The 27,368-nt window shown below is 40.5% G+C and overlaps 1 protein-coding gene across 1 annotated transcript; it reads left to right on the plus strand.

Moving 5' to 3' along the window:
* The first annotated feature begins 380 nt into the window (after positions 1-380).
* Positions 381-27,111, plus strand: LOC149283332 (protein PRRC2C-like). Its single transcript, XM_089497712.1, has 35 exons — positions 381-492; positions 2,004-2,181; positions 2,756-2,865; positions 3,348-3,476; positions 3,716-3,945; positions 4,347-4,426; positions 5,026-5,147; positions 6,732-6,819; positions 9,120-9,282; positions 9,482-9,565; positions 9,837-10,317; positions 10,443-10,496; positions 10,617-10,723; positions 12,380-12,629; positions 13,078-13,291; positions 13,716-15,986; positions 16,181-16,416; positions 17,387-17,538; positions 17,729-18,062; positions 18,639-18,742; positions 18,824-19,012; positions 19,396-19,647; positions 19,910-20,002; positions 20,230-20,331; positions 20,781-21,045; positions 21,834-22,037; positions 22,362-22,474; positions 22,731-22,849; positions 23,440-23,671; positions 23,796-23,909; positions 24,089-24,292; positions 24,801-24,907; positions 25,263-25,392; positions 26,065-26,301; positions 26,839-27,111. The coding sequence occupies exons 1-35, from the start codon at positions 381-383 to the stop codon at positions 27,109-27,111; spliced, it is 8,133 nt and encodes a 2,710-aa protein (XP_089353838.1).
* Positions 27,112-27,368: the final 257 nt, after the last annotated feature.

Raw genomic sequence — 27,368 nt, forward strand, 5'->3', positions numbered from 1 at the left:
TTGAAAAGGACAATCACAATCCCCCTTCCACACCATGGCTTCCGTTGCCTTAATATATAACACAAACCTCTTCTATAATAGATCACCTTTTGGCCATCAAATGTACATAGGCTTCATGTGTACTATGCTTAGGCTTTGAGTCCAACCCACAGTGACCTGCCATTAATGTGTCTAGACAAGACATTTATGGTCTTAACTCAAGTAATATGTTCTTGGATGATTGGGAAAATGTTTTTTGTATCCAGAGCAATCAGTACTAGTGTTAACAGATACAAATCAACACAATATATTGACTCTTTATGTATTTATTGGGAACAGCACCGTACTGGGCCTAAGAAGTGAGGCAAAGGCTGTATCAGACTCGATGAATTTCCTTCGACATGTCGGAGAAGTCAGGCCAGAGCACAAAAGCAAAGGATGGGAAAAAGTATGCCACCCTCAGCCTCTTTAACACGTACAAGGGAAAGTCACTAGAAACACAAAAGACTACAGGTAAGTGGCTACACTTCTGAAGCAGCCTTTAGATATTTCACCTTCTTAGAGCATTTCTTTTTAGGCTGAATAGGTCCCTAGAAAAATGGTTTGATACGTAGACTAATCTGTTGTCGGGAATGAAGGCAAACAAGTCTGGTATTGTTATAAATATTTTTGAGGTGACTTTTGTTACCTGCTTTATTGTTACTAATGGGTTCATTTCAGTATCCCTGCAACTTCTGGCCCGCATGCGTTGATTTAGCTAAACAAACCCATTCCTCTATGGCGTATTACCTTCGTGTTTGAGTAGAAGATTCTAATAGGCAGCTGGAGCAAGTTTTATCCATCTCCAGGTGTCTGTCTCGGACAGAAAACACCTGTGTACACAAGACAAACTATTCTGTGCATTGCATTTAGTAACTTGTGTTTAGCGCTTTATTACACACTGGGCTTCTGATGGGCTAGTTCTCTAACCATAGGCAAAGCTTACCTTCTCTGCAATGGCAATGTCTTTCATGTTACCCACTGAACAGTTTATATTATAATAGATGCGTAATAATATGCTCTTAAATCATTACTAAATTTCCCCTCTATTACCTTTTTTTTAGCTAGGGTGTGTTTATACAAAAATATCTGCGTCAAAAGGGGACGGTCTAATGTCCGATACAGCCCTACAAACCCCAAATGCATGATAAAGTACTTTTTAAATGCCTCTAACGTGCTTTTTCCATGCATAAAACTTGGGAACAAAGGAGCAAATTAAAAGATTTGCATGAATCCCTATTAGTATGCAGAAAAACATTAAAGGTTGCTTGGGTATCATGCGTTGAAATGCACACGATAGCTGGAGGATCCCTTTAATATAACATTAGTCGGCATTGATCGGTCGATCGGTGTGTTTTAAAGCACTATTTTTACTTTGCATGCGGTATATAGACGTGGAATTTGATGGAGATAAACCTCAAACCTTATTCATTCCTTGGTCTCGTTTTAGCATCAGGGTATCCATATGCCAATCCCGTGCATGTTTTTTCCCCCCCATTTTTTAACCTCTACCATGTCTACTGGGAAGCTGTTCCAGCTTAATGTGAACTGTTTCGTTGGAAACAGCCGATTCATTTTATCTATGCAATGTGGTAACTAGATCAACGTATACATTTTTCTTGTTTTTCTCTACAAACTTCCAACTTCTTGGTTACGTTATTAGGTGAATGCAATTGTAAATCACCATTTGTATAGGTCTTTCTAAACTATAAATATGGGGGGGGGGGGGTTTGTTTTTTTTTTTGCAAAGTGTTCCTTGTTTAATGTATCGAAAAACCACCCGCCTGTTTCACACAAATTATGGAAACCTTTTTTTGTATTGTAAAATATGCTAAGCATGTTTGAATCTGGCACACGGTTTGTGTATGCTTATGTATGTTTGATTACACATTCCAAGATTTACATTTTAATAAATAGGTCTTGTCTAGTTTTCACCAAAGCTTTGCTATATGACCCCTTTAATTTTTTCTCTCTCCTATTTTCAGTTGCTGCACGCCATGGACTTCAGAGCCTTGGGAAAGTCGCTGTTTCCCGGCGCATGCCACCACCGGCGAATCTGCCTAGTCTAAAAGCTGAAAATAAAGGCAATGATCCTAATGTGAATATTGTGCCCAAGGATGGCACAGGCTGGGCATCAAAGCAAGACCAGTGTGAAGAAGAAAAGTATGTTGGCATAAACTTCAGATTTGCAATGTGTTGGTAGTGCAGAAATGTTTTTTGTTGTTGTGAATACATTGTACAGGGGCAAGACTTGTGGATTTTTTAGCATCAGTAAATGGTGCTCTATAGTAATGTAGGTAAGCATTTTTTTAGTAAACATCCTTTTTATATGTGGACATGGAGGTTGCCTTGTCAGTCATGTAATATTTTAGGTGACTTTTTCCTCTCCACAATTGGCACACTGAGCTGATTCTTTATGGCAATACTATGAAGTCCCTCCATAGTGTCTTGCTAGGTGTCAGGAGCTGTTGTATTTATCACAAGGTGGTATGGTGAGTCGGAGTGTCTGCCTAGTATTTTGGGCAAAGGTAGCAGAACTAGAATATATACACAGGACCCATCAGCTCCCAGAAAATGACAACAAAACGATCTGTTCTAAAAAGTACATGGTACATAGAAGCCAGACATAGAATCATTTCAAGAAAATGATTGCTAATTTTGTACCTCCAGGCAATCCATGCCAAATTCTTTAACTTTCTGTATCAGTTGGCATCTGTATTTTTCTTTCTTTCTATAGAACACCAGAAGTGCCGCCCCCACCGCCAAAACCAGTTGTTCCTCCACAGCCAGAAGCTCCTGCTGTTGCCAAATCATGGGCCAGTACCAAGCCAGGTGGGCAGGGAGATGGTAAGAATGAGGTTTAACTTGTTTTTGTAACCGGGCCAAACTTAAATTGGTTTCTTTTTACCAGTGTCCATCAGCTATCCACAACAAAGTAGATGTGCTAGAAAATGAAAAGTGCACTCTGTGTATCTAGAATTTTTAATTATCTGCCTTGGCAATTGTGTGGTGTACACTGGCATTCTAACTTTCAACAATAAATACCTTGTCTAAATGTCCATGTTATGGACTTAGTCGGATAGACCTGAATAGATCGTCTTGAATTTAGTGGGTCACTGGAGATAAAATTGCAAGCGGTTTTTGCTCTTATTGGGCTTCATTAACTAGTGAGCAGATATGACACCCTTCTCATTATCCTTAGTCTCTCTCATTCTTGGGAGGTGTATAACCTAAATTAATTACAAGTAATATGACACATGCTTGTGCAGGTCAGCTGTTACTGGGCTACAGTGTGTTCATTGAATGATCCTTTCCTTTTTCTTGTTTAGGTGTCCAGGTGAACCGTTATTTCCAGCAAGAATTCCCTAGTCTGCAGGCAGCTGGGGACCAGGACAAGACAAAAGAGAAGGATGCGACGGATGACAATTACGGACCTGGACCCAGTTTACGTCCACAAAGTGAGTGTAAATTTTATATATCGTACCTGCCTTTTGTCTGGGATAAAATGAGCTTTAAACATATGTAACATGATACACTAGTGTACTACTTAAAAAAAAAAATAATGTATGTATATGTGTGTGTATATGTTTCTTTTGGTTTTGGATCTTATTCTGCTATGCATGTTTGCAATAATTGTGGGATACTTCATGCTTGCTTAATACCCTGTTTTCACGTGTGTTTGGTGTTCTCCTAATAGCTGATGTGGCCAGCTGGCGCGAAGGTGGGGGAAGGAACCTTGGTGTTCCGCTGTCTGCCTCTGAACAAGAGAATGCCCCTTCAGCTACAGAGGACGGAAATCTTAGTGACCAAGGAAAAGCTGACAATAAACGAGAAAGCAGGCTTCAACATGGAGCTACACCTCCGCTTACACTAAATGGGCAGCAGCCCAGTCTACCTCCTCAGTACAGGGGCATGATGCCGAATTTTGCCGGAAATGTAGGTTTCATGAAGCTTGTGTTTTGGGACATTGTTATGGGCATCTCCAAAACGCCTTACTATTCCCCTCCCCACCCCCGATTGTGATGGTGTCATCTCATTTTGAAATGAATGGCTTGCACTCTTATGCATGGATATAATCTGTCGAATGTTATCTTTAGTAAATTATATTTCAAATACAGCACAACCAAGGCTAGGAATGCATGTTAGCGTAAAATACTTATGTTCCTAGGATCTCTTGGGTTTTACTGGCATGGATAGGTTTTTGGGAAAGGGCTTTCTAGTTTATTCAACCGAGCTGGTATCCGTGTGAGGTGGCGTTTAAAGCAACCAATTACAGTTGAAAACAGCGCTAGCATGGAAGTTCTTACTGGTTTAATGTCTTTCCTCAGATGTTCCCTTCATATCCAAGGCTGCCATTCCCACAAATGCAACAACCAACACGATATCCATCTACAGCAGAGTCCAGCAGGTAAGAATAATGCTTAAATCAAAGTATCCCACGTAACCTCGCAGGGCTATGTATTCTTTTATAGTCAGTGTAATGGGCTTCTGTTAGTCACCAGAACAGGTAATTGGAGCCAGCCCAGACACAAAAATAAAAAGTAAAAAAACTGTTTTGCAGAATTAATGCAGACAGCCTGATAAGCAAAAAATGATGGGCACACTTTTAATGATTTTTGTCCTTTCACAACAGTCTAATTGGCACACTGAAGTAGAACAAATTGTGCCTTTTTGACCATAAAGGCAACCAGAGACTCTCTAAAAGAGGATGGGGCAATTTTTAATTTGCAGAGTGCCGTACAACAGTGTACCATTGTTATGCTTTGTTTAGAAACCTAGAAGATGATTTTGTATCTCAGGTGGCAGCCAAGCCTTTTCAGTACCCTCTTATTTTATTCTGATGCTAGCAGGCTAGACTTTAGATATCAGGATTGGACATAGTATAGCATGATTGAAACATTTACTGTGGAGGTTTTGCACGATAAAACATAAGGAAGATCTTAATGTTGTGTACTTCTCTGCACAGTATGTGGACCAGCATCTAGTAATTGTTTTGTTCTTTCTCAGGGCTTCAAGCAGAAGACCACAAACATGGGCTGCTGAGGGTGTGCAGCGTCCTTCTATCATTAGTGCGAATGAGTTGAAAGAATTGGATAATCTGGACACGGATGCAGATGAAGGCTGGGCAGGTAACGGTTTACTGAACGACATACTGACAAATTTCAAGTTTTCCTTCTGTCCCAAAGGATATACGCTGTTGTAAAAAGTATTTGCCCCTTCCTCACTTTCTTTTTGCATATTTGTCATGCTTAAATGTTTCAGATCAAACAAATTTTTATCTTAGACTAAGATAACCAGGGTAGACACAAAATGCAGTTTTTAAATAGGTTCATGTAAAGAAGGAAAAAAGCTGTCCCTTCTATACAGTTAACCAAATGTAATTGATAAAAGATCTCAAAAAGCAGCACAGATGAGAAAAAGTCTGACATCTATCAGTCTGGACATGCTTACAAATCCATTTCTATGCCTCGGGGATTCCAGAAAACCACAGTGACAGCCATTATCTAGAAATGGAGAAAACTTGGAACAGTGCTAACCTTTCCAGGAGTAGCCAGCCTACCAAAACCCCCCTCCCCTCTCAAGGTCACGTCGATAAGTCATCCAGGTGGTCGCCAAAGAACCTATACTATGATGTAAAGATCTGCAGATCCAACTTGCTAGTGTTCATGATTACGCAATAAGAGGGACGCTGTAAAATTGACACAATGCCCCTAAAGACTTTTGGGATAATGTTCTGTAGAACTTTTTGGGAGACATGGATCCCGTCTCATCTGGTCTAACGCGAACACTGCATTCCACAATAAGATCATCATAACCGTCAAACACGGGTGGTGGTAGTGTGATGGTCTGGACTGCTGGACCTGCAACTTGCCGTAATCAATGGAACCATGAATTCTGCTCTCCGCCATTAAAATCCTGAGGTAGAATGTCCGGCCATTGGTTCATAATCTAAAGCTCAAGTGCAATTGGGTTATGCAGCGGGTCAATGATCCGGAGCTCACAAGCCAGTACATCGCTGAATGGCTCAAAAGAAACCAGATTACGATTTTGGGGTGGCCTAGTCAAAGGCCTGACTTGAATCCGATTAAGATACTTTGGCATGACCTTTAAAAAGGCAGTTAGTTCGAACGTTCCATAGCCACGTTAAAGACTCGCTGCTGGTTATTGCAAATGATTGATTGCAGCAGTTATTACGTATAGGGGGCAATGTTTTGCATGGGTGATACAGGATTTCATTTAACGCTTTACCTTCAATAAATGAAATTATCATGTTTACTCACATTGTCTCGTCTTATATTATTTGGATAATTTCAGACATTTAAATATGACAAAAATACTAGGTATCTGGAAGGGGCAAATACACTTTCACAGAACTGTATCATGAACACCGTATCTAACTATACTTCAAAAAAGACAAACGTTTCTAGGTGGACCCCGTTTACGTTCAGTGCTCTCCAATATGCCAGATTAGTGTTGTCCGTATTTCATAGTATTCTGTCTGTATAGTTATTTTGTTCCGTTGGATAACTTCCTATATCAATTGGCTATTGAAAATATGTAGATGAAATGTCTCGTTATACAAAGTTTTGCCATGCCATTTTTATCACATGCTTTACACATAAGGATGAATGTGTGAATACGTGAAACTGACCATACAGATACATGAAACTATTGTAATTCTCTTTCTAAAAAAAAAATCCTCAATTTCATAGGGGCTCAAAGTGAAGTGGATTACACTGAGCAGCTTAATTTCAGCGATGACGACGAGTCTTCCAGTCACAAAGAAAAATCAGAGAGCTGGTAATCTACCTTGCACCCTTATTATTACTTGGCAGTCTTTAAGATCAGTAGTTGAAAGCGGCGCATGCCTTGTGCGGCTTTTAGATGTGTGTACCGTTTGTGACTCTGATGTTAAGTTAACGTTTGTATCAATTTATGCTGTGTATTACTGTATTCATTTTTGTACTTTTCATTAAACAACTGTTTTTTACTCTTCAACAAGGTGTTCCTCCATGTATTGTTTTTTTCTTGGCTAAACTACATCCATCTCTCTTGTACCGCCGTAGTTAAAAGGGAAGTCCCATGGAAAGAACAAATCTTTGACCATTAACTACATTGCTGTATATAGATTAGCACAGAAGAAAACTTTACTTTTTTGGTCATGTCTATGTAAAAACCTGGGGGCTGCCATTGTAGGCGGTTGTCATATTTGGTGTCTTCCCTAATCAAACCTGACATTAAGGTGACTTTTCATAACGTTGGTAAAAAGGCCACTTGCAGTGCTGCCCTAACCCAGGGCAATGCTGCCCACCCGTCCATCGTGCTATTTTGCTGGTTGTAAAGATTAGTTTGCTCTCTTTAAATTGGCCCGTCAAGTAGTGGTGTTACAAGGCGCCTAAGGCTCCCTGTTTTGCACAGAGGGTCTACCGCCCAATGCTTACTCGAGCCGGACCAGAATACATTACTGCTCACAATAAAATCACTTTCTCCATGAACCTTCCTTAGAATCTGCATGGTTAAGACAGCAATTCTGGTTTCCACTAGCAGCATCAAGAGTCGCGGTGTTTGAGCTAAGTCATCTCTGCTGGAACACAAATGAACAATATGCCGCTGTCTTGAAAGCAAAAATTTTTGTTTTTATTTATTTAAATCTGATATTGGTAACAAAAAGGAAATTGCCCTTAAGTTGCAAAAAATACTTTATTTTTTGCTACATGATAGTTTTGAATGATAGGGCCATATAAAAGAGTTGTCAGCCACTACTGAAAAACAACCTTTTGCTTTACTTGTATTTTTCTGGCCCCTAATCCTTCCAGTTTGTTTTACTGGTAGTTGCAGCTGACCTCCCAATGGGCTACACTGCCAGACCAAAGAAACTGGGCTTCGGCTTCATATGGAAACACTGCAGAGAATAGGCAGACTGGGGCATGTTTTATCTCTTAAAACTGAGTGTTTGTCAAAAAGGTGTTCCTTTTTAACAGCTTATAAACCATGTATTAGACACCAGGCAGAGAGAAAACATTGCTGCAAGAAGGCTGTATTTTAAATGTTCAGACACCCAAAATGTAAGCTTCTACCCTTGGGTCGTTTGAGTGCAAACTCGAGTGAAGCACTGAATCATTATAGAATTCTTTTCAGAGTGATATGGATATTGAGATATAGTTAGGAATGGCTTCTAATGTAATGAATAGTTATACAAAGCAGCTTTAACTTTAAATAGAATAACTGGTTTGTACTATAGGATACCTCAAATATACCGTTCAATTCACTAGACTGAGTAGAAAATCTGCTGAACGGCTTAAACATACTATGTGTGAATTGTGACATGGATTTTTAGATTCGAGACCATTCCACATTTTCCAATGCAAATGAGAGGCTATAATATGTAAAACAATAGGAATTTATTGAGTATGTAACGTTTACTTTTCAGTTGTGCTTTTCATGTCTTGTTGGAGTTCACGCAGACTTTGTGAGCTTGGTAGACCCCTGCGACATGGTTCTTGAAAGACTACCAGCCATTTTTCTAATGATTTATAGTCCGCTTTTGTTCTGGTTGAAGCTTGTGGTGGTGTAGTTTCATTATTTGAGATGACTGCTTTTTCCTGTGGTGTGCAGACTCTACATAAAAGGTTTGGGTCCTAAAAAGAAAAAAAATTAGCCTTGGGTGTAACAATGAACTGTAGGCCAGCTTGTGGTCTCCTTTTAGTGTCCCAGGACAAGCATGCCAAAACATCTCCTTACTCTATTCCTCTCTTCAGGGCTTTCAGGTCAGCAGTGCCACAATAGATATAGCTATATAAGTTTCATGGGTGTGTATATGTATATAAATATATTTCACTTAAGAAGACTTTTTACTAGAGAACCAGGCTATAGCGTTATGTCGGGTTACAACAAAGTATGATAAGGTTATTAGTGCAAGATCTGCTTTTGCTATGTGGCCTATTTGTATGTCACATTTAAACAAGTGCTTTTCTAACTTTGTAAATTGCAAACTGGTCCAGTTTCCCTATCCGCTAAACGTTAACCTCGACTTCTCAAATCAGGCTCCTGAGGCGTCTGTCCTTCTTCAACAAGTGTTACAGTTACCTCTTTTTGTACAGGGATGACCGGATATCCAAATCGGAGCAACATGAAGAAAAATCAAATGAAGATTTGGAAGCTCACAAAGAAACTGAGGAGAGACCGATCACTGCAGCATCTCAAGCACCTCCATCTTCTGGGCCGAAAGGACTACTTAGCAAGGGTCCTCCATCTGAAAGCCAGGTTTGTTGGCTTACATGCTGGTTTTGAATGTGGGATATACTGTATATTGTACAATCTTTGAAAAGAAAACCTGTGGTTTTCCGGTATTGCTTCTAACATGAAAGGTGCCTTTAGGGACCACATGCGTAGATGAAAGCCTGAAGGCTTCAGAATGTTAATCAGTTTGTTTACACTGTTTTATGTTTTCCTACGCCTGTAGGACAGACGCCAGATGCCACCTCCTCTCGTATCTCTTGATAAGGGTATTCCACCTCTTCTGCAACCAAAAAATGCACCCCCACAGGTATGTTTAAGAACAGTGTGTTTCTTCGCTTACATCTTGGTTATTGGTTAATATGTATAAATAGCAATAGATATATCCTTAAAGGCTTTTCTCTACAGGTAACAAGTACAAAATAGTTATGTTAGCGCACCTGTAACTTAACCTCGGTAAAAAAAAAAATGGCATTCTTTTTTAGCATTTTGATGTTTTCAAACTATTGCCATGGCAATGGTAAATTTTATTTGCTACAAAACTTCTTATGCATAAAATATATAAACATTTTCCACTCTAGCACACTTCTCAAAGTCGTCCAGTGGCTCCTAGTAGACAGGGCGCCTTGCCTTCCCGCCCCAGCGAGGATGAGTTGTGGAAGCAAAGGAGGAGACAACAGTCTGACGTTTCAGCTGCTGTGGAGAGAGCACGCAAGAGGCGTGAAGAAGAAGAAAGGAGAATGGAAGAGCAGAGGAAAGCTGCATGCGCAGAGAAGTTAAAGCGTTTGAATGAAAAGTTTGCAGCATCTGGCCCTGCAACATCTACCACAACCGCCCCCGAGAAACCTGCAGAGGAGTCGGTGCCTGAGGAAAAGCCTACAGAACCTCTTCCAGCAGAAGAAGAAATCCTCAACAAGGAACCTGTAAAGGAAATAGAACCTGAGAAAGCAGAGTCACCTGTCCAGCCTGAGGTGAAGGAAGAAGAGCCCATTCAGCCTGAAGAACCGCATCCAACACAAAGTGGAGACATCAATGTGTTGGTAGAAAAGACATTGGATTTAGGTATTTGATTTTAGCATGTATTAGGGTGGCTGTAGTTGCGATGTGTGTATAGATATATATATCTATAGATATTGTAAACTAATATTATGTGGCTTGGGGTTTTGCCTGCTTTATGCTTCTTTCAGAAGAGGAGGAGTCGTTTGCCAGGAAGGAGAGCATTTCAAGCGAGAGAGAGAGCGCTTCTCCTGCTTCACCTCTTCCGCTCCCAACCGCCATCACGGTCCTACAACCCCCTTCGGTGCAGACACCCCCCATACCTCTGCCGCATGCCCCTTCTCCGGTGCCAGTCCCTGCGTTGCCCCATGAGAGCGAGTCAGAGTCTGGTACTCAACAACGTCCAACAGTTTCCTCTGGGTATTCAAAGCAGTTTCAAAAATCTCTGCCTCCAAGATTTCAGAGACAACAGGTAAAGTGTTGTTTTGTTTTTTTTTGTTTTTTTTTTTACAGGTTGTATTGCTAGTGAAAATGCTCTGCTTGAGATCAAGAAAGTGTAGCTAACACGTAATTACCTAAAAACATAAAAAAAAAAACAAAACGGGGTCTGTAGTTGAAAGCTTAACAATTACATCTTCCCTAGACACTGTATATTTACAATTTACCTATCGTATACTTTCTATCACTTTATCCCAACACTTTGACATGAACGTTATTTTGTCTATATTAGTGCAAATCTTTTTGATAATGGACCACAACAAACCTGCCGAGGTGCAGTATAAAGTTTCTTATTGCGATTAGAGCAGACTGCAAAAGTATTGAGTTAATGTTGTCAATGCATACAAAGCTTGGTATTCTTGCGTTTTGATCTCTTTACTACAAAATGTATTTCTGTGAATGTTTCCCATAGCATGTAATAGTAGATAGCTCTGCCTATTCAGGAAGGGCAGGAAATCATAAAACTCCTGAAACTTCCCACTTGTTTTCCCCCTTCCCTCTGTTAGGGGTGTTATCCTCCTACTATTTCTTTTATTGAAGTCATGGGAGAGCTATATTCCCAGGAATCTGCACCCTGCTTGAGTTGGGATGCTTTGTGTGCAGCCATGGTTGTGTTCTTGGAGGGCCAGTCGACTACCAGGTGCTGGGTGCAGGAACCTTGATCGGATCACTGACAGATGCCAGCCTAGCGTTTGGGGAGGTTATAGGAGTTTTGTTTCTTCCAGGTGCATGATCAGAAAGTATGCTTTCTATCTATTCCTTGGAACTCCTGGCAGTATGAGAAGCTCTAAATTGAAGCTTCCCCAGCAGCCTCTTTTCCCATGAGACCAATCAAGAGTCATGTCTGATTACTATTCAAGAGTTCAGACAAAGGTTTTCTCTGCTGTGAATCGGTTCTCCGCGGTAGAGTCTGAACATGGTCACTTTCTTGGAGATAGTTAAGGTTTTGTGTATGTCGCATTTAAAGCCACAATTGCCAGTTGGATTGTGTTAGTAATTAGGAAGCTTACAAGAAGGCTTGAAAGGAACCTCCTCCTGGAAAAAAGTGTTCATTCTACTAGGGCTGTCTCAGTGTCTTTGGGTTGTCTATGAACCTTTTTTGTAAGACAGCTGTCTAAAAGAATAGATTACCAGACTCGAATATCAGCTTGAGTTTTTATTGCTGAGCATTTAAGCAAGAGTTCTATCGGATGGTTTTTGACCCTCCCTGGCAGTTTTTTATATATCTTACTGCATGCTACCAGGATTGACATGGAAACAGAAAATTCTTACCTGATTTATTTTCCTAGTCATTTCCTGGTAGTACAATATCCACCCTAAGTTGTTTTTGTTTTTTGTTTGTATTGTCTGGCTTTGTAATTTAGTGGGGGGTCCCAGGAGTTTCAAAATTTCTTGCCCTTCCATGGTTAGGTGGAGCCACCACCTACTATATGCTACAAGAAATGACAAGCAAAAGAAATTCTCTGTAAAGAATTTTCTGTTACACGGTTTTACTTTAAGTTTCACCTACATCTTAAAAGTCTGGATTGCATGCTACAAATAACACAATTTAATGTGTTCATAAATAACTGCTAAGCCATCTTGGCGGATTGTCTAATACTATGTTTTATAAATGGATGTCTATATTTAGGAGCAGATGAAACAACAACAATGGCAGCAGCAACAGCAACAAGGTGTGATCTCTCAAAGTGCTCAGTCACAGCCGTCTACCAGTCCGGTTCCACCTCCTCAGCACAGGCCATTATACCAGCCTCTGGGGCCACATCCGCAGCATTTAGCTTCCATGGCATTCGACCCACGCTGGCTTATGATGCAGCCATACATGGATCCACGTATGATGTCTGGACGCCCTGCCATGGATATGCCACCAATGCACCCTGGTGAGTTATGACTGATAACTGACCTTTTTAAATAATGTTATAATCTTATCATATAAGCAGCATATAAAAAGTTGAAATGTTGATACTTTCACAATTGTGCTGTATAATATAGTTGACACTATATACGGCCATCATAGTGGATGGCCAGAATTATGATATGTTTTACTGCAGGGCTACAAAGATGATTGTAGAATGCAAATTGCTTATAAAGTTGTCATTTACTTAACTGCTTTTGTGTTTAGAATTTGAAACTTGCTACTACTTGTTTTAAGTATTAAAGCAAGAACTGCTTTGTGTGCCTATTGTCACTATTTCCATCTAAACTGTCTGCATTATTCGTCGTTTACTTATTAAGAGCAAACTAGTAATTACTTTACACTAACGCTAAAACTTGCTACACAATACAAGTTGATTTGTCTATTAATCTCTATTAAAAATGTCTTTGAAGGTATGATGGCAACCAAGCCCATGATGAGACGTGAGCCGATAGATGGTCCGTCAGCTGCCTCTGAACCATATGAGCATGTTGCACGGCCCGTGAGAGATCATGCTGTCCCACTCTCAGAACCTCGTATGATGTGGGGAGCTGAGCCTTACACACACCCAGATTCCCAGGAGCTTGCTGCTGCGCCAAAAACACCAGAAGAGACTGAAGATTACAGGTAGGCTAAAGGTGGAATAACTAAGTTCCCTAGGATTTTTTTCCCTTTTCCCCTATAGGAAATATGCCTTTTTAACAATGAGGCAAATCCTTTTCCATTTCCCCAATCTTAGGTCTGCACACTAAGTGCAACCGCATAATGGTGGTTCCGGATACCAATGCTAAATAGTATGCAATAATGGCTACCTTTTTGCACTCTGCATTGAGAGCTAGATGCAAGATAAGCATGATTAATTTTCCATATCAATACGGATAGAAGTTAAGAATAAGAAATTGGTTGGGTGTTGTAGTTACTGTCTACCCCCAGTCTCGGCTGTAATTATACTGACAAAAAGTATGCACTATAAGTATTTAATAAAATTAGTAATGCTAAAACCTTTTTTTTTTTTTTGAGTAAAACTTTGTGTAATGTTATCCCAATTTAGGGCTGAAAGTGCAGCAGAGCCAGACGTTGTCCCTGAAACGTACACAATAGAACATAGCCCATTTGAGCCTCGGCACAAAACAGAGTTTTTCCCCAGACCACGAGAACCCGAACTTCACAGTGCTCCTGTACGGCCACAAGAGCCTGATCAGCTTCTGCAGGATGAGGAAGAGATACCTACAATTTCTAGGTTTGAACAAGTCGATAAGCAATCAAGTCTGGAAGAGACAACCACTCAGGTAGACATTCATCCTGTTTTACCTAGAAGCCTCTCCAGCGAATCTTCACTTACCATGAAACAGGACGAAAGGAGGCCTGAGTCAGTGCCATTGAGCACCAAAGTCCCTATTAGACCTCCGGAGCCAGTAAAAGAAGTGGTGGATGAGAAGCAGAGAAGAGAAAGCTTTCAGACATCAAAACCTCTTGACATTTCCAAAACAGATAAACCTTTTAAATCCAAATCTGAAACTAGATGGGGTCCAAGGCATGGATCCAGAGGGAGAGAGGAAAGTAGCGATAGACCTGTGAGACGCTCTGGGCCCATCAAGAAGCCAATCCTCAGGGACATGAAAGAAGAAAGAGAAATGCGAAGAGAAAAAGAAGAGAAATTTGTAAAGCCAGAGAAGGAAGAAAGGAAGCAGTCTCCAGCTCTATCAATGCCCAGCCCCATTCAAACAGTGAAGAGTGAGCAAGATAAACAAAATGCGGAGGTGGCAAATGTACCAAAAGTGTCACATCCAAGTACAACCCACTCAGAGAAGTCTCCAGAGACGCCTGAACCCACACCCAAATCTGTGGTCCAACCAGCTTCAAACAATCAAGCAAACAAGGAAGAGAGGGTTGTTAGAGTTGTCAACAAGGAGCACTCTTCTGATAAGCCAAAACCAGACTCAAGACCTCCAACAGCTTCTCAACCACCTCCTTCCACAATACCACATAAAAGGGAGGCAGTCCTGCCCCCCAGGGCTTACAGGAAAGATGCCAGAGACAGAGACTGGTTTCCAGATCAAGGGTATAGAGGCAGAGGCCGGGGAGAATACTATTCTAGAGGAAGAAGTTATAGGGGGTCCTATGGAGGAAGAGGAAGAGCAGGGAGAGGACAGAGCCGTGACTATCCACATTATAGAGAGACAAAACCACAGTCTGAACAAGTGGCTCCTGGAGCTTTAAGGCGAAGGGAAGAAAGCGAAACACGCAGTGAAAGTTCAGACTGTGAGGTATTACCAAAGAGACGTAGACAACGTGGTTCTGAAACAGATTCCGACAGTGAAGGACGTGAGAGTGCAAGTGACACTCCACTTTCTGACAAGGAAAGTGCAACCAAAAGCAAGCCACGTAGAGATGAAAGGGCAGAATTAAAAAGAATACCCAAGTCTGCTTCAGCTGTAAAATCTGAAGGGGGAGCATTCAAGTCTGAGTCAAGGATTCCAGAGAGACACTTCTCAAGAGAAGATGATTCCAAAACAAAACCCGGCTTTCTTCCAAAAGGTGAGCCATCCCGAAGAGGTAGGGGTGCTGGTGGGTTCCGTCGTGGAGGAAGAGACCCTGGAATGCGTTCAACGCGACCTGCTCCACCGAGAAGATCTGCCTATCGGGACAATCAGTGGATTCCTAGGCAGCAAGAGACAAGACCACCACCTCCTCCAAGAATGGATGAAGTTGAAAATAGAAATCAAGATCACCCAATGCTGCCTTCAGGAGAGAAGAGGCCTCCAATTAAATTTGAAAGGAAGTTTGATCCAGCCAGAGACAGACCTAGAAGACAGAGGCCTACACGACCACCTAGACAGGATAAGCCTCCAAGGTTCAGGCGTTTAAAAGAAAGAGAGAGGGAGGATGCTGGCAAAACTGTCGAATCTACCGGAGTTCCTAGCCAAGGTGTGCCGGCATCAAGCACTTCTCATGAACTCCCTTCAGATTTCTCTGGTAACAAAACTCCAGACTTGTCCAATCATAACTCCTCCGATCAGGCAAATGAAGAATGGGAAACTGCCTCAGAAAGCAGTGACTTCAACGAGAGGCGGGAAAGAGATGAACGGAAGGCGGCCACATCAGTGAACACCCAATCTCCCATACCAGTGAAGGCCACCGATGGCTTGGCCCAGTCCCCGCCCAAAAGAGAGAGTGCTAAAAGGAGCTTCTCCAGCCAGCGTCCTGGCATGGATCGTCAAAATCGTAGAGGCAATACTGGTGCTCCTAAGCCTGGCAGACATTACTCAGGACCTAGGGGTGAGAGAAGAAGTGGCGCTTCTTTGCAGCGGCAAAAGAGAGGGTAAGTCTTTGTAGATTCAGGCTGCTCTTTAATTGTAGAGAAGTATTTTACATTTTGACGTGCAAAACTATTGTCATCTGGGATTTTTAGAGGCAACCCAGTCATTGTACGTGTAAATTGGTGTGAAATGATTAAACATAACCAAATGCAGTTTGCTCTAATAGTTTAATACACACCTTTTGTCTTTTTTGTAGGCCGTTTGATGACCATAGCCAAGGTTCAGCGGCTGTAGATTCATCTGGTGCCAGCGGTAATATTCATTCTTATCACTCTTACCACCCACACTCTGAAGAGGTGGGAAGCATGTCTGTACAACAAAAAGGGTTTAAGGAAACGGCAGGAAAAAAGAGAGAGGAACAAAAACCAGTTGTAAAAAAGCCTAAGGAGAAAGTAGATGCCTTGTCCCAATTTGACCTAAACAACTATGCAAGTAAGTTTAAAATGTATATGGTTAGATGGTCACAGTGAGTGTTGTATGAAATTATTTTGTGCAAATGGCTGCTTTGAACGATTAGTGGGGGGGGGGTCCCCATGTTTCTTTTTTTTTTCCCTTTTTTGCTCATAATATCATTCTATAAATGACTTGGTTTTGGTTGGTTAATTTGTTGTGATTTATCGTTGAACAAATTTTTAGAATGCAAGTCACTGGAAGAGAAATGTTATTGCGCAGAATAAATATGCTTTTATAAATATAATATAAATGCTTTTATACAATGCTCTGCCCAAGGACACATGGCCGGGGAGAGACTGAAAATGCAGAAATATTCTACGAACATTTTGTAATCTATGGTACAACCTGACCTGAGAAAACAGGCAAACGTAAGATGACCACATGTGGTACAAGATAACACTTGATCGTTACTGTAGACATTATGCAGTAGTGCCATCTCTTGGGAATTACTTAACACCTTTATTTCTTAAATATATATATATAATTATTGGTACACTCAGATCCACAACTGCTTAAGAGGCACATCTGGTATTTGGGAGTTGTATCTGTGCGGGTGTAAGAGGTTGTCTTTGGAAAAGGTATAACTGATTAAGGAAGGTTGTGATATCTCTAAAGAGATATTGGCTAAATTATTGGTTTTCCGTCTCTAAACCAACGTTTTCACTCAAATACCCTTGTGGCGTTGCTAGAATAAAGGAGACTCCGTTTTGTTAGGGTACCATAAACTTTTATTCTAAAATTAATATAAAGATGTAATGGTGTATTCATCTTTTACCTTATCTATTGTATTTAGTGGTACAATTCACTTTGTGCCAGCCACAGTGGGTTATATAAGGTATTGTAGTAATGTAAATACATGATAGGATTTTGACTATATTCTAATTTGTTTTGATATATATATATATATATATATATATAGTTCTTTATTGACTGTTTAATTCCCTTTTAGGTGTTGTAATTATAGATGATCACCCAGAGGTGACAACCCTTGAGGACTCGCAGTCCAATTTGAATGATGGGTTCACAGAAGTAGTCTCTAAGAAACAACAAAAGCGACTGCAAGATGAAGAGCGTAGAAAGAAAGAAGAGCAGACGGTACAGGTGCAATCTGTCTTTAGTGATCACAAAGTGGAGTAATACCCACTATGTGTATACTGCTCGCAGCAGCCATATTAACTTCCTCTTATTAACGTTATTGACATTGAGCAAGGTCTTTGAAATGTATAAAGTGTCAAGTGCTACATTCTCTCTTCTCCTCAGCATTACTTAAGGCTGTCATTAATTTTTTTAGGTGTGGAGCAAAAAGGGTTCTGGCGAGAAAGGAAGAGGTCAGAATTCCAAGCTTCCACCAAGGTTTGTGAAGAAGCAACAGCAACAAGCAGCCGCAGCAGCATTGCAAGTCCAGTCATCTACACTGTCTACTCCTCTGGCAACCCAAGGACCGGCAGCTAGCCAGCCTCAGACTGTCCAGCCCCAGACCACCGCAAACGCACCCACCAATGGTGCAGAGTTTCCTGGTCCTGTGAAAGCACCACCCGCCTCACAACCGCCTAATGCACTTGGTACAGATCTGTGGGAGAACAAGATGGCTGCTCCCAATGTTTTGAATGACTTAACCAAGAAACGTAAGTGTTGCAATAATGGTAAAACATTCACAATTTTTCTTGGTAACTTTGATTGACTGCTATGTTATGTTTTTTATGATGCTTAAGCAAGAAAAAACTTTGTGCTGTGAAAAAGTATTTGAGCCCTTGTTGATTTCTTCTATATTCAGCTTTGTCGAATCTTAAGTTTCAATTAAGTAGAACCGGTATTTCATAGTGAAGTAGGCTTAAAAGGTCTCAAAAAGCAGCGCATGCCACATTCTAAAGAAGTTTGCTTACCCGGTCTTAGTTTTTGACATCTATCTGTCTGGAAAGGGGTAACAAAGCCATAAGGCTCTTGGACTCTACAAATGGGCACAACTTGGAACAGTGGTGAACGTGGGTTATATTGGGTTTGATTGGACTTTTAAAAATGTATGTTGTATTAACTCATGTCGTCTTTTAAAAAACAAAAAAAAAAAAAAGTAGGATGATAAAACATTTAAATGTGACAAAAATAGAAGAAATCAAGAAAGGGGCAAATACTTTTCCACAGCAATAGTTGACACGGCGTTGTGCCAGCTCACACGTAACATATCTTTTTGGTTTTCTTTCCAGTTGGCCATATAAACCCTCCTCAGCCACCGTCCTCCAGTGCATGGAATAAACCCCTCACAGGGTTTGTACCAGCCTCAACTTCTGAGGTACTGTATTCTGTGAAAGTAATGCAAACATATTAGATTCTTCCATTTCTTTTCAATTAACATCTAGGTAACTCAAGTGTCCTATTTTCCCCCCTTTAGGCTGCTAAGAATGGGCACGAGGGAGCTGTAGACTTAACAATGGAAACTATTCAGTTTGGCGCTCCAGCATCCGGCAGCAGTGATAATGAAGTTGCTCCCTCTCTCCCCGATAAAACCATTGAATCTTTGCCAGAGCCCAAGGAGCAGAGACAGAAACAGTCTCGTGCTGGTCCTATTAAAACACAAAAGGTAATGCATCTATTGTAGCACGCTAGATCAACACACTTTAGCTTTAAAGTTACAGTACTTTTAACACTGTGTGATGTTTTTTATCCTTTTGTTTTTCGTAATCACTTGATAGCAAAGATAGTAGAGTACAGTTAATGTATGATATTTAGATCTAGGTTTCGTTTGATTTTTTTCTTCCTGGGAACTAGGTTATGTTGATAGGGCTTTAACAGCAATATCATGTAATAACTTTTGCCATTTTTTAGAATTGTCCAGAGTCTCTCAGGTTTAACTATTTTCTACAAAAACCTTGATAGTTTAGAAACACATTGAACGCCCCCCAGCTACGTTTGCACGCTTTTTAAGATCACTAAAAGTGTCTTACTCGCTCTCAAACCTTGCAGATTCCAGATCTCGGTTTAATTCAGAGCAAACAATATAAACCTGGACCCATTGGTAAGGAGCGTTCCTTGAAGAACCGTAAAGTTAAAGAGGTGCATCAGCCGGAGCCAGAGACTCAGGAGAAACCAATCTCGGCAAATGTACGGACGCCAGAGCCGGTTCCATCAAAAGACAGCAAAGCTGTAGCAGAAGTGACCACTGAGATTAGCAGTATGCTGTCGGTGTCTGCACCAGAGTTTGGAAGCAGCTCTAAGGTACTGGGTTTAATCTTACAAATTTACATGGTTATCAGTAAATCAGAGTTATGCTAAAATTATGTTTTTTTGCATACATTTAGATTTTGTACCCATCTTAACTTCCTACCGCACCGTAGCCTGATATTTGAGTGGCGTTATTTGTTTTACTGGGTTTTTATTTATAATTTTTTTCGTGTAACTACAAAGAATAGAAAATCCCATAACACACCTTATATTTAGAAAACTTTTGTTAAAGTGTTTATTTGAAATCTATTTTTAGGACTCTGTAATGGATTATACCAGCCCATCCACTGCGCTACCGAATACATCTGCATCTGGAAATTCCAAAATTGAGTCTACCTTGGTTCCAAATGTACGTTTGGTCCTTTTTTTGTTTCTTCCAATTGTGATCGTGGTGTGTGTAATGTAGAATTGGAGTAACTTCTACCCCTTTTTAAACAGTCAGAAGGGAAAAAGACAAGTGCATACCAATATTTAACACAGTAGAAATGCTTTTCTCATTAATCATATTGCACTATATGTATTTTTTCATCCTATCCAGACAAAAGTTAAATGTAATATGTATCAACTTAATTTCAGGTTCCTTTGCCCCATTCTCTTCCACTGACCAGAAGGGAAACTCTTCAACAGAGCTCAGGGCTAACGCCAGTGTCTCCAGCCACTGTTGATCTCACTCTTAAGGTATGTAACGATGTATAATAAGAGTGGACCTTGCTTTAGGATTGGTTAAAAATTCTACCAAAATATAGCTAATAATGTAAGTCCTGCAACAACTGCAGACGTAATATAAAGGATGAATGAATGACAACGTTCTTAAACATTCAGAGTGACTGCAATTTGTCACTGTTTAGGTCTCACCTTTTAATTGCTCAAAAAATATTTTTCATGCTCGCCTTTTGTTAAGTATTATGAATTTCTGCCGTCACGGAGAATTTTCAGTGTTTTTTTAAATTCAAAATGGAATCCTTATCCCATTTTGTATGTTGCTGGGGACCTTAAACAACACTTGGCGACACTTCCTCAAGGGCTGAAAAAGTGGTGTAATTATACAACTCCCTTATGTACAGGTTTTACCAGTTTATTAGTTTTACTGATATCCTGTATTCATGAAGATTTCTCTTTTCTTACAGATGGAGTCTGCACGCAAAGCCTGGGAGAATTCACCAAATGTTGCAGAGAAGGGGTCACCAATCACCTCTGCAGCACCCCCCATTACCAGTACGACAGCTGTGGGAGCACCCATTACCAATGCCAGTAATGGAGTTGGTGTGGCATCAACCAGCAGTGCTAATCCAGGACCTCCTTCACAAAGCACTGTACCATACAGCTCTTTCTCTAGTGCATCTATGCCTCCCATACCAGTGGCTTCAGTTACACCAACAACGTCTTTATCGGGTAACAGGACATAGCATTTATACATTCCATTGTGCCACTGATAAAACGTGCATTAGGCTAGAGTTCTGCTCTTTTAACAAGACTTCAAGGAACGTGTCATTTTTGTTAAATGTGTTGTATGTAACAACTAACAATTCAATGATTTTTATTTTTTATTAGTGTAAGTTTTTTTGGGTAAGTTTATCCAGGAGAAAAAAAAAAGATACTTGTGTGAAAAAGTACACCATCTCTGAATTCTATGGTTTTATGTATCGGAACATGACAATCTGTTCTTTATCAGGTCTAAAATGATTACTTTAAGTTATTGTTGCTGAAGGTGGTTCTACAAGCTATTTAATCATAAGGTGTACTTGGTTCTTCACACATAGCTTCTCCATTTTGGCTTTACTTTTGCTGAATAAATCATGACCAATTCATCTGTGGGTTGTATTTACCTATTATTTAGACCGACTAAAGAACAGATTATTTCATTCTAATGCTTTACATATCAGGACATAACAGAGAGGTTGTACTTTTTCACACAACTATTTTTTCAGGCATCCTTACCTGTGTCAAAATCTCTTCTGTGTAGGTAAGATGTGCGTTCTTGCTTACTTAGGCTTCGCTAAAATGAGCATGGTCATTGTGTTACCTTTTATGCAAGCATCTGGGCATCACTGTCTCCATTTTACTCAACTAAATTTTTAGACCAAATAGCTAATAGGCTTGGCTTTGGTCTGGTATACTTGGTTGATATGTTTATCACGTGCGTATTATTCCACTAATGTACGGTTTCCTTTGCCATTTAGGTGCTGGAACCTACACCACGTGCTCTCTTAGCACAAAAACCACCACAGGCTCTGACCCTCCAAATATATGCAAGGTGAAACCACAGCAAGTTCAAAGTAACAGCAACATGCCCTCCGCGAGCCACTTCTCCCAGCTAAGCTGCATGCCGTCACTCATGGCTCAGCAACAGAGCCCACAGGTTTATGTCTCCCAGTCTGCAGCAGGTATACTTCAACTTCTTACATCTGTTATTGTAACATATAAAGAATAGACTTCACAACTCCACAATGTGTGTAACTGCTTTCAGGTAGTGTTTTGCTCTTAAGTTTTCCTTATCAAGAGAGAATCGCATGGATAAAATGAAGCGATCGTGTCGCATTTTTTGGAAGGAAAGTGTTAAGTTCCTGATAAAATACACAGTAACTGCAGTTTTGATAACAATTTTGGGCTTCCTAACACGGCAAAAATGTCTATGAATTTTTATTACTGTATACATTAATAGCTGGGTAACTTTTTTTTTTTTTGTATTTCATCACAAGGGCCTACAGCTCAGATCCCTGCCTTCTATATGGATGCTAGTCACCTATTCAACACTCAGCACGCTCGATTAGCTCCACCAACTCTGACACAGCAACAGGGATTTCAGCCAGGACTGTCTCAGGTATCTTGTGCTTCATGGGGCCATACTTTGTAGTTTATTTGAACGGTTGTTTCCGTGGGAAGAGTCTATAGAGTCTCGGCTCCATACATTTTAAGAGGAACTAAAGCTACCCATTTATGTGTGTAAATAGAATGTTTAATGTTTGCTACTGTCTGCCTCATTTATATTTCTAAAGAATTCGAAAAATCTTTAGTGTTAAGAATACATCCTAATTTATAATGTTAGTTTCTGATCAATTAATAAATTTTGTCTTTAGATTCCAATTCCAATTTATGCCCCCCTGCAAGGACAGCATCAAGCCCAGCTAGGCTTAGGGCCTGGACCAGCGGTGTCTCAAGGCCAGGAGTTGTTTACTACGTCCCTGCAGCCATACCGGTAAGGGGATATTGCTGATATTCTACATGTCCTGCTTTGTTGAAAAACTTGTACAGAACTTTAGTAAGATATGAGCAAAACTGCAGATTGTACAGAGAAATATTGATCTTAATGGGGCACTTCAGCTATCGTATGCACTTTCATTACTATGATAGCTGCAAAGTCCCTTTAATTTCTATGATCCATTTTGTAAATACATTGGGAAGAGATTCTGCCTATTCTCAAACCCCCCCCAGCTAAATTCCCTGTAGGAGATGTTTGGCCGAACCTCTAACCCTCTTAGGGGTCTGTTCAAATACCTGTGTGCTTTTGGGGAATGTCGTCTCATTGATTTCAATGTGAGCACATTCCAGCCAATCAGTGGCAAGAAATGTCAGATCATGGAAGAAGAGGGCAGCTTTTTCAGCAGAATTGCAACTTTGTCAGATAAGTGCTTTTACTTTTTTGAGTACTCTGTAATTTAACATGCATTCTTCTATAGTAGGTGTCAGGGGAATTGCATTGGTTGTTGATCTGGTGTGCCTCTGCTTTTGTTTATTGAATACTTTTATACAGTCAAAAATGCTAATTTTCAGGTTTTTTTCTTCCAGGTCCCAACAAGCGTTTCTTCAGAATAGCCTCTCTCAACCCTCTCCTGTCATGTTATCTGGAGCAGCCTTGCACAATTTCCCTGGGCTCCAGCACCAAGATCTAGGAAAGGCTCAGTCTAGCCTAGCATATCAACAGACCACAAATACACAGCCAATCCCCATTCTGTATGATCACCAACTGAGCCAATCTGGATTAGGTGGTTCCCAGCTAATTGATACTCATCTTCTACAGGTTTGCACTTCACTTCACAAATTACTTCTAGAGTTTACGGTTTTGATGACAAGCTTGAATGTGGCTTGGCCATCAACATTCAGCTATCAAGACTTGTGAAACGTTGTACTTGTTTTTTCACCAGACACGGCAAGGATTGGGACAGCCATCAAGTCTGTACTCTGGACAAGTCCAGCAGCCCAGTCAGACCAACTTCTATAACACTACTCAGTCTCCCTCAGCACTTCAGCAGGTGAGCGTAACATGAGGTTTTACAATTCTTCAGTAAGTGCCTTGCGAACAAAATCTCTTGACACGCATCTCTTGAAATGGTGGCCACGAGTTCCAAACAGGCCTCTGTATGTATTCATATATTGACCTTAATATACGTGATCTGGAGCAATGCTTTGAGTATAACCCTATTTAAAATCCTTTCAGATGACGGTACCTTTGCAAGGGTCGCAATTGTCGTTGCCTAATTTTGGTTCCACAGCTGGGCAGCCTTTGATTGCCCTGTCTCAGACAATGCCCCCAACACCACAAGCTCAACACCAGACTCTGTCTAGGAGCCAAGTGAACCAGCCTTACAGAGGCCTGATCCCTTCTGGCAATCAGCATGGTATGATTGCTGGCCATGGGAAGGTGAGAACATAAATCCACGTAAAGCTTCTCTTCATGATATTCCGATTTTAAGAGCTCTAACAGTTCATTACTATTTATTGAACACCCTTTTTATCTCCTACATCTATACTTATCAGAGTGAGATATAGTTACATGGCATAAGGTAGCATTACTTTAGAGCGTGAACTCATTTAACCTCTTCAGTCCCAGGGGATTGTTGTACCTTGCTGAGATATTTTGCCAATTTTGACCCCTTTTCCATGTTTGATGTACCTACACAAATTACACATCCTTTTTTCCCGGAACAAATAGGGGCTTTTATTTGAAACCGTAGCAACATAGAAGAATTTCTTCTGTCGAACAAATCCCCTTATTAGACATGACCCACATACATTTCTTTTCATCTAGAGGGCAACATGCATCCCTTACATATAGTACCTTATATGGTAGTATTTTTAATAGTTTGGAAAGTTCATACTTACATGTTGAGTTATGGGATGTATGGACGTTTATTTTATTTTGTGTACAGATGTCTGATATGGATTTGAAGCATTATGGCTCTGCTTTGGATCATGTAAAGCCTGGAACGCCGCCTGTGGCTGGGAGAAGTACCACCCCCACCTCCAGTCCTTTTCGGTAAGTTTGACTTTAATCACATAACTGCTTGCAAATTTAGTATAATTGTAGGGATATGAGAAACTGAACATCCCTCTCGGTAAGCTGTCACTTTCCATGATTTTTTTTTTCCGTCCTTGTGATAAACCTTCATATGGTATTGCTATAAAGTTTGCGTTCGGTATGCTTTGTGTTACTTTTCTGTCCTTGTGTATTGCAAGCATTACGCTTGGAGTTCCAGTTTCATACGAATGTAGTCTTTTCTGCATTCATAAGTAAAAGTCTTCTGACCTGGATTGCTTGTGAATGTGTTCTGTCCTACATAATTTTACAGAATTGCGCCTCTTTTTTTAATCCACTATTCCTTTTCCCATAGGGCCAGTTCAACCAGTCCAAATAGCCAGTCCAGTAAAATGAACAGTATGACTTACCAAAAGCACCAGTTTTCTTCAGCGGCTGGTGTAAGGATGAGTCAGCCTCCCTTCCCAACACAATTCCCTCCTCAGGTAATAAGTTCTGTATTTCTGATGTTTAAATGCAGTCATCACGGGGTTGCAGCATGTTTAATTAATTTGAGGTTTGGGTTCATGCATACACAGTTCTGATGTGAGGTTGGAAAAGTGGTCTTATCACAGGTAGGTTCCCGTTTATTAGACTGCTGCATTGGATGCTATGAGGGCTATTTTTCATGGTTTGTAATATATAAAGTGGTACTTGATACTGGTAATCCTTTGGATATCTTGAGCTTACCCTTAGCTCTTATGGTTTAAAACATTCCCTTTGTCCAGCTGCAGCGTGGGACTTCATAAAGATTTCATTATTGCCTTATGGTGTCATTTTTTGGTACTGACGCATGGTACTGAATGTCATCTGGTCAGCATATTGCCTTTTTATGTTGGTCATACTAGGCAAACGAATGTGCTGGCGCCAACAATACTTGTGCTATTGATCTCTGTAACTTTCCACTTGGAATACAAATAGTACAAAGGGGTGTATAACAAATGTATTTTTAAGGTTTTGAAATGAAGTGTATTGAGGTGGCATGTTAAAGCTGTATTAGCTCATAAAATATTGATTTGTTAAGCAGGTATTTACTAACTTCAGTTGTGTGCACGTATAATCTAAATGAAAACAGATTATGTTCTCAGTCAATTAAAGTTGGAGTCCTTTTCCCTCAGATCCTCTCCCAGCCTAGCCTTGTCCCACCTCTGGTGCGTGCGCCCCACCCAAATACCTTCCAACCGCCTGTTCAGCGCCCACCTATGGGACTGCCCAATCAGATGCCACCACAAATGCCCACAGGACTGATGAACCATCCTCGCCTTCATCACATGTCCAGACCTCCCCCTGTTCCACCTTCAGGGATCCGTGTTACCCCTGCCCACGCTGCTATGAAGGCAGAGCAGGATTTGAAGGTCAGTGTGGTTTGTGGTCTTTTTTGGGTGGGCTAATCACTAATGGTCTCATCCCATCATCCCAGTTCATACAATATATATTTTATATATATTTTATATATATTTTTATTTTTTTTTGAAAGTTTTGAGTTTGTGCCATACTATTTAGCACTGACACAGTTCCAACGATTTGCTGTTGTGAGAATCTTAGATTTCCCAGACTGAATGGTTTGGAAAACTGTAAACTAGATGTGGTGGACGAGGCTAGTGACAGATTTGCAGTGCTTCTTGGCCAGGACCAGACCATTCTCTGGAGGCTAATACCTGTTGCTACGTAACCTTTACTTATTACATATTTCATATTATATTAATCTTTATGGGTGCATCTTGTTTTGGCTTTAAAAAAAAAAAAAGCTAGTTGCAATATTCTACATAGATCAGTCCATCCCCACTCTATTTTTAATTTTTTATTTTTTTTTAAACTTGGCTTTACCTTGCTTACTCTTAATTCATGGAACACATCTGTGTTTTTGGTTTTCTTTTTCCCATTCCCTTAAGGCAAAACAGAGAGCAGAGGTTTTACAGTCAACACATCGCTTCTTCGAACAGCAGCAGCATCAGCAAAGCAAACCTGTTTCAAAGCCTCCAAAACCATCTCAAGGCCCACCTAAGCCTTCAGACAACCTCCCAGACTCGTCAATGGTTCAACAGGAGAAAATAGAGGAGAACTCGCCGCCTGCTGCTCCAGCAACAGTGCCGACCTCCACAAAACCTATTAGAACTGGACCAATTAAACCTCAGGCCATAAAAACAGAAGAGACAAAGTCATAAAAGGCAGCATGTAGATGGTTATGTTCTGAGCGTTACAGAGTTATATTGATCTTTTTTTATCATTTGTTTTGTTTACTGAGTTACAGCAGCTGATAAAAGTAGGAATATGGGTGTAGCAGCAGCAGTTTAGCTAAGGATTGTGTGAATGAGACTGCTTTGGCGGCCCTTTCAGCATCTTAAGTTCTGAGAGGTAGAAGATTTTATTTTTTTTATTTTTTTTTCTGTTCAGATGGGTTTATTTTTTGACCCCCAGTTTT

Source organism: Sceloporus occidentalis, unplaced genomic scaffold (assembly GCF_023333645.1).
Source record: "Sceloporus occidentalis isolate IW3139 unplaced genomic scaffold, rSceOcc1.0.p SCAF_106, whole genome shotgun sequence".
In the NCBI taxonomy this organism is placed as follows: Eukaryota; Metazoa; Chordata; class Lepidosauria; order Squamata; family Phrynosomatidae; genus Sceloporus; species Sceloporus occidentalis.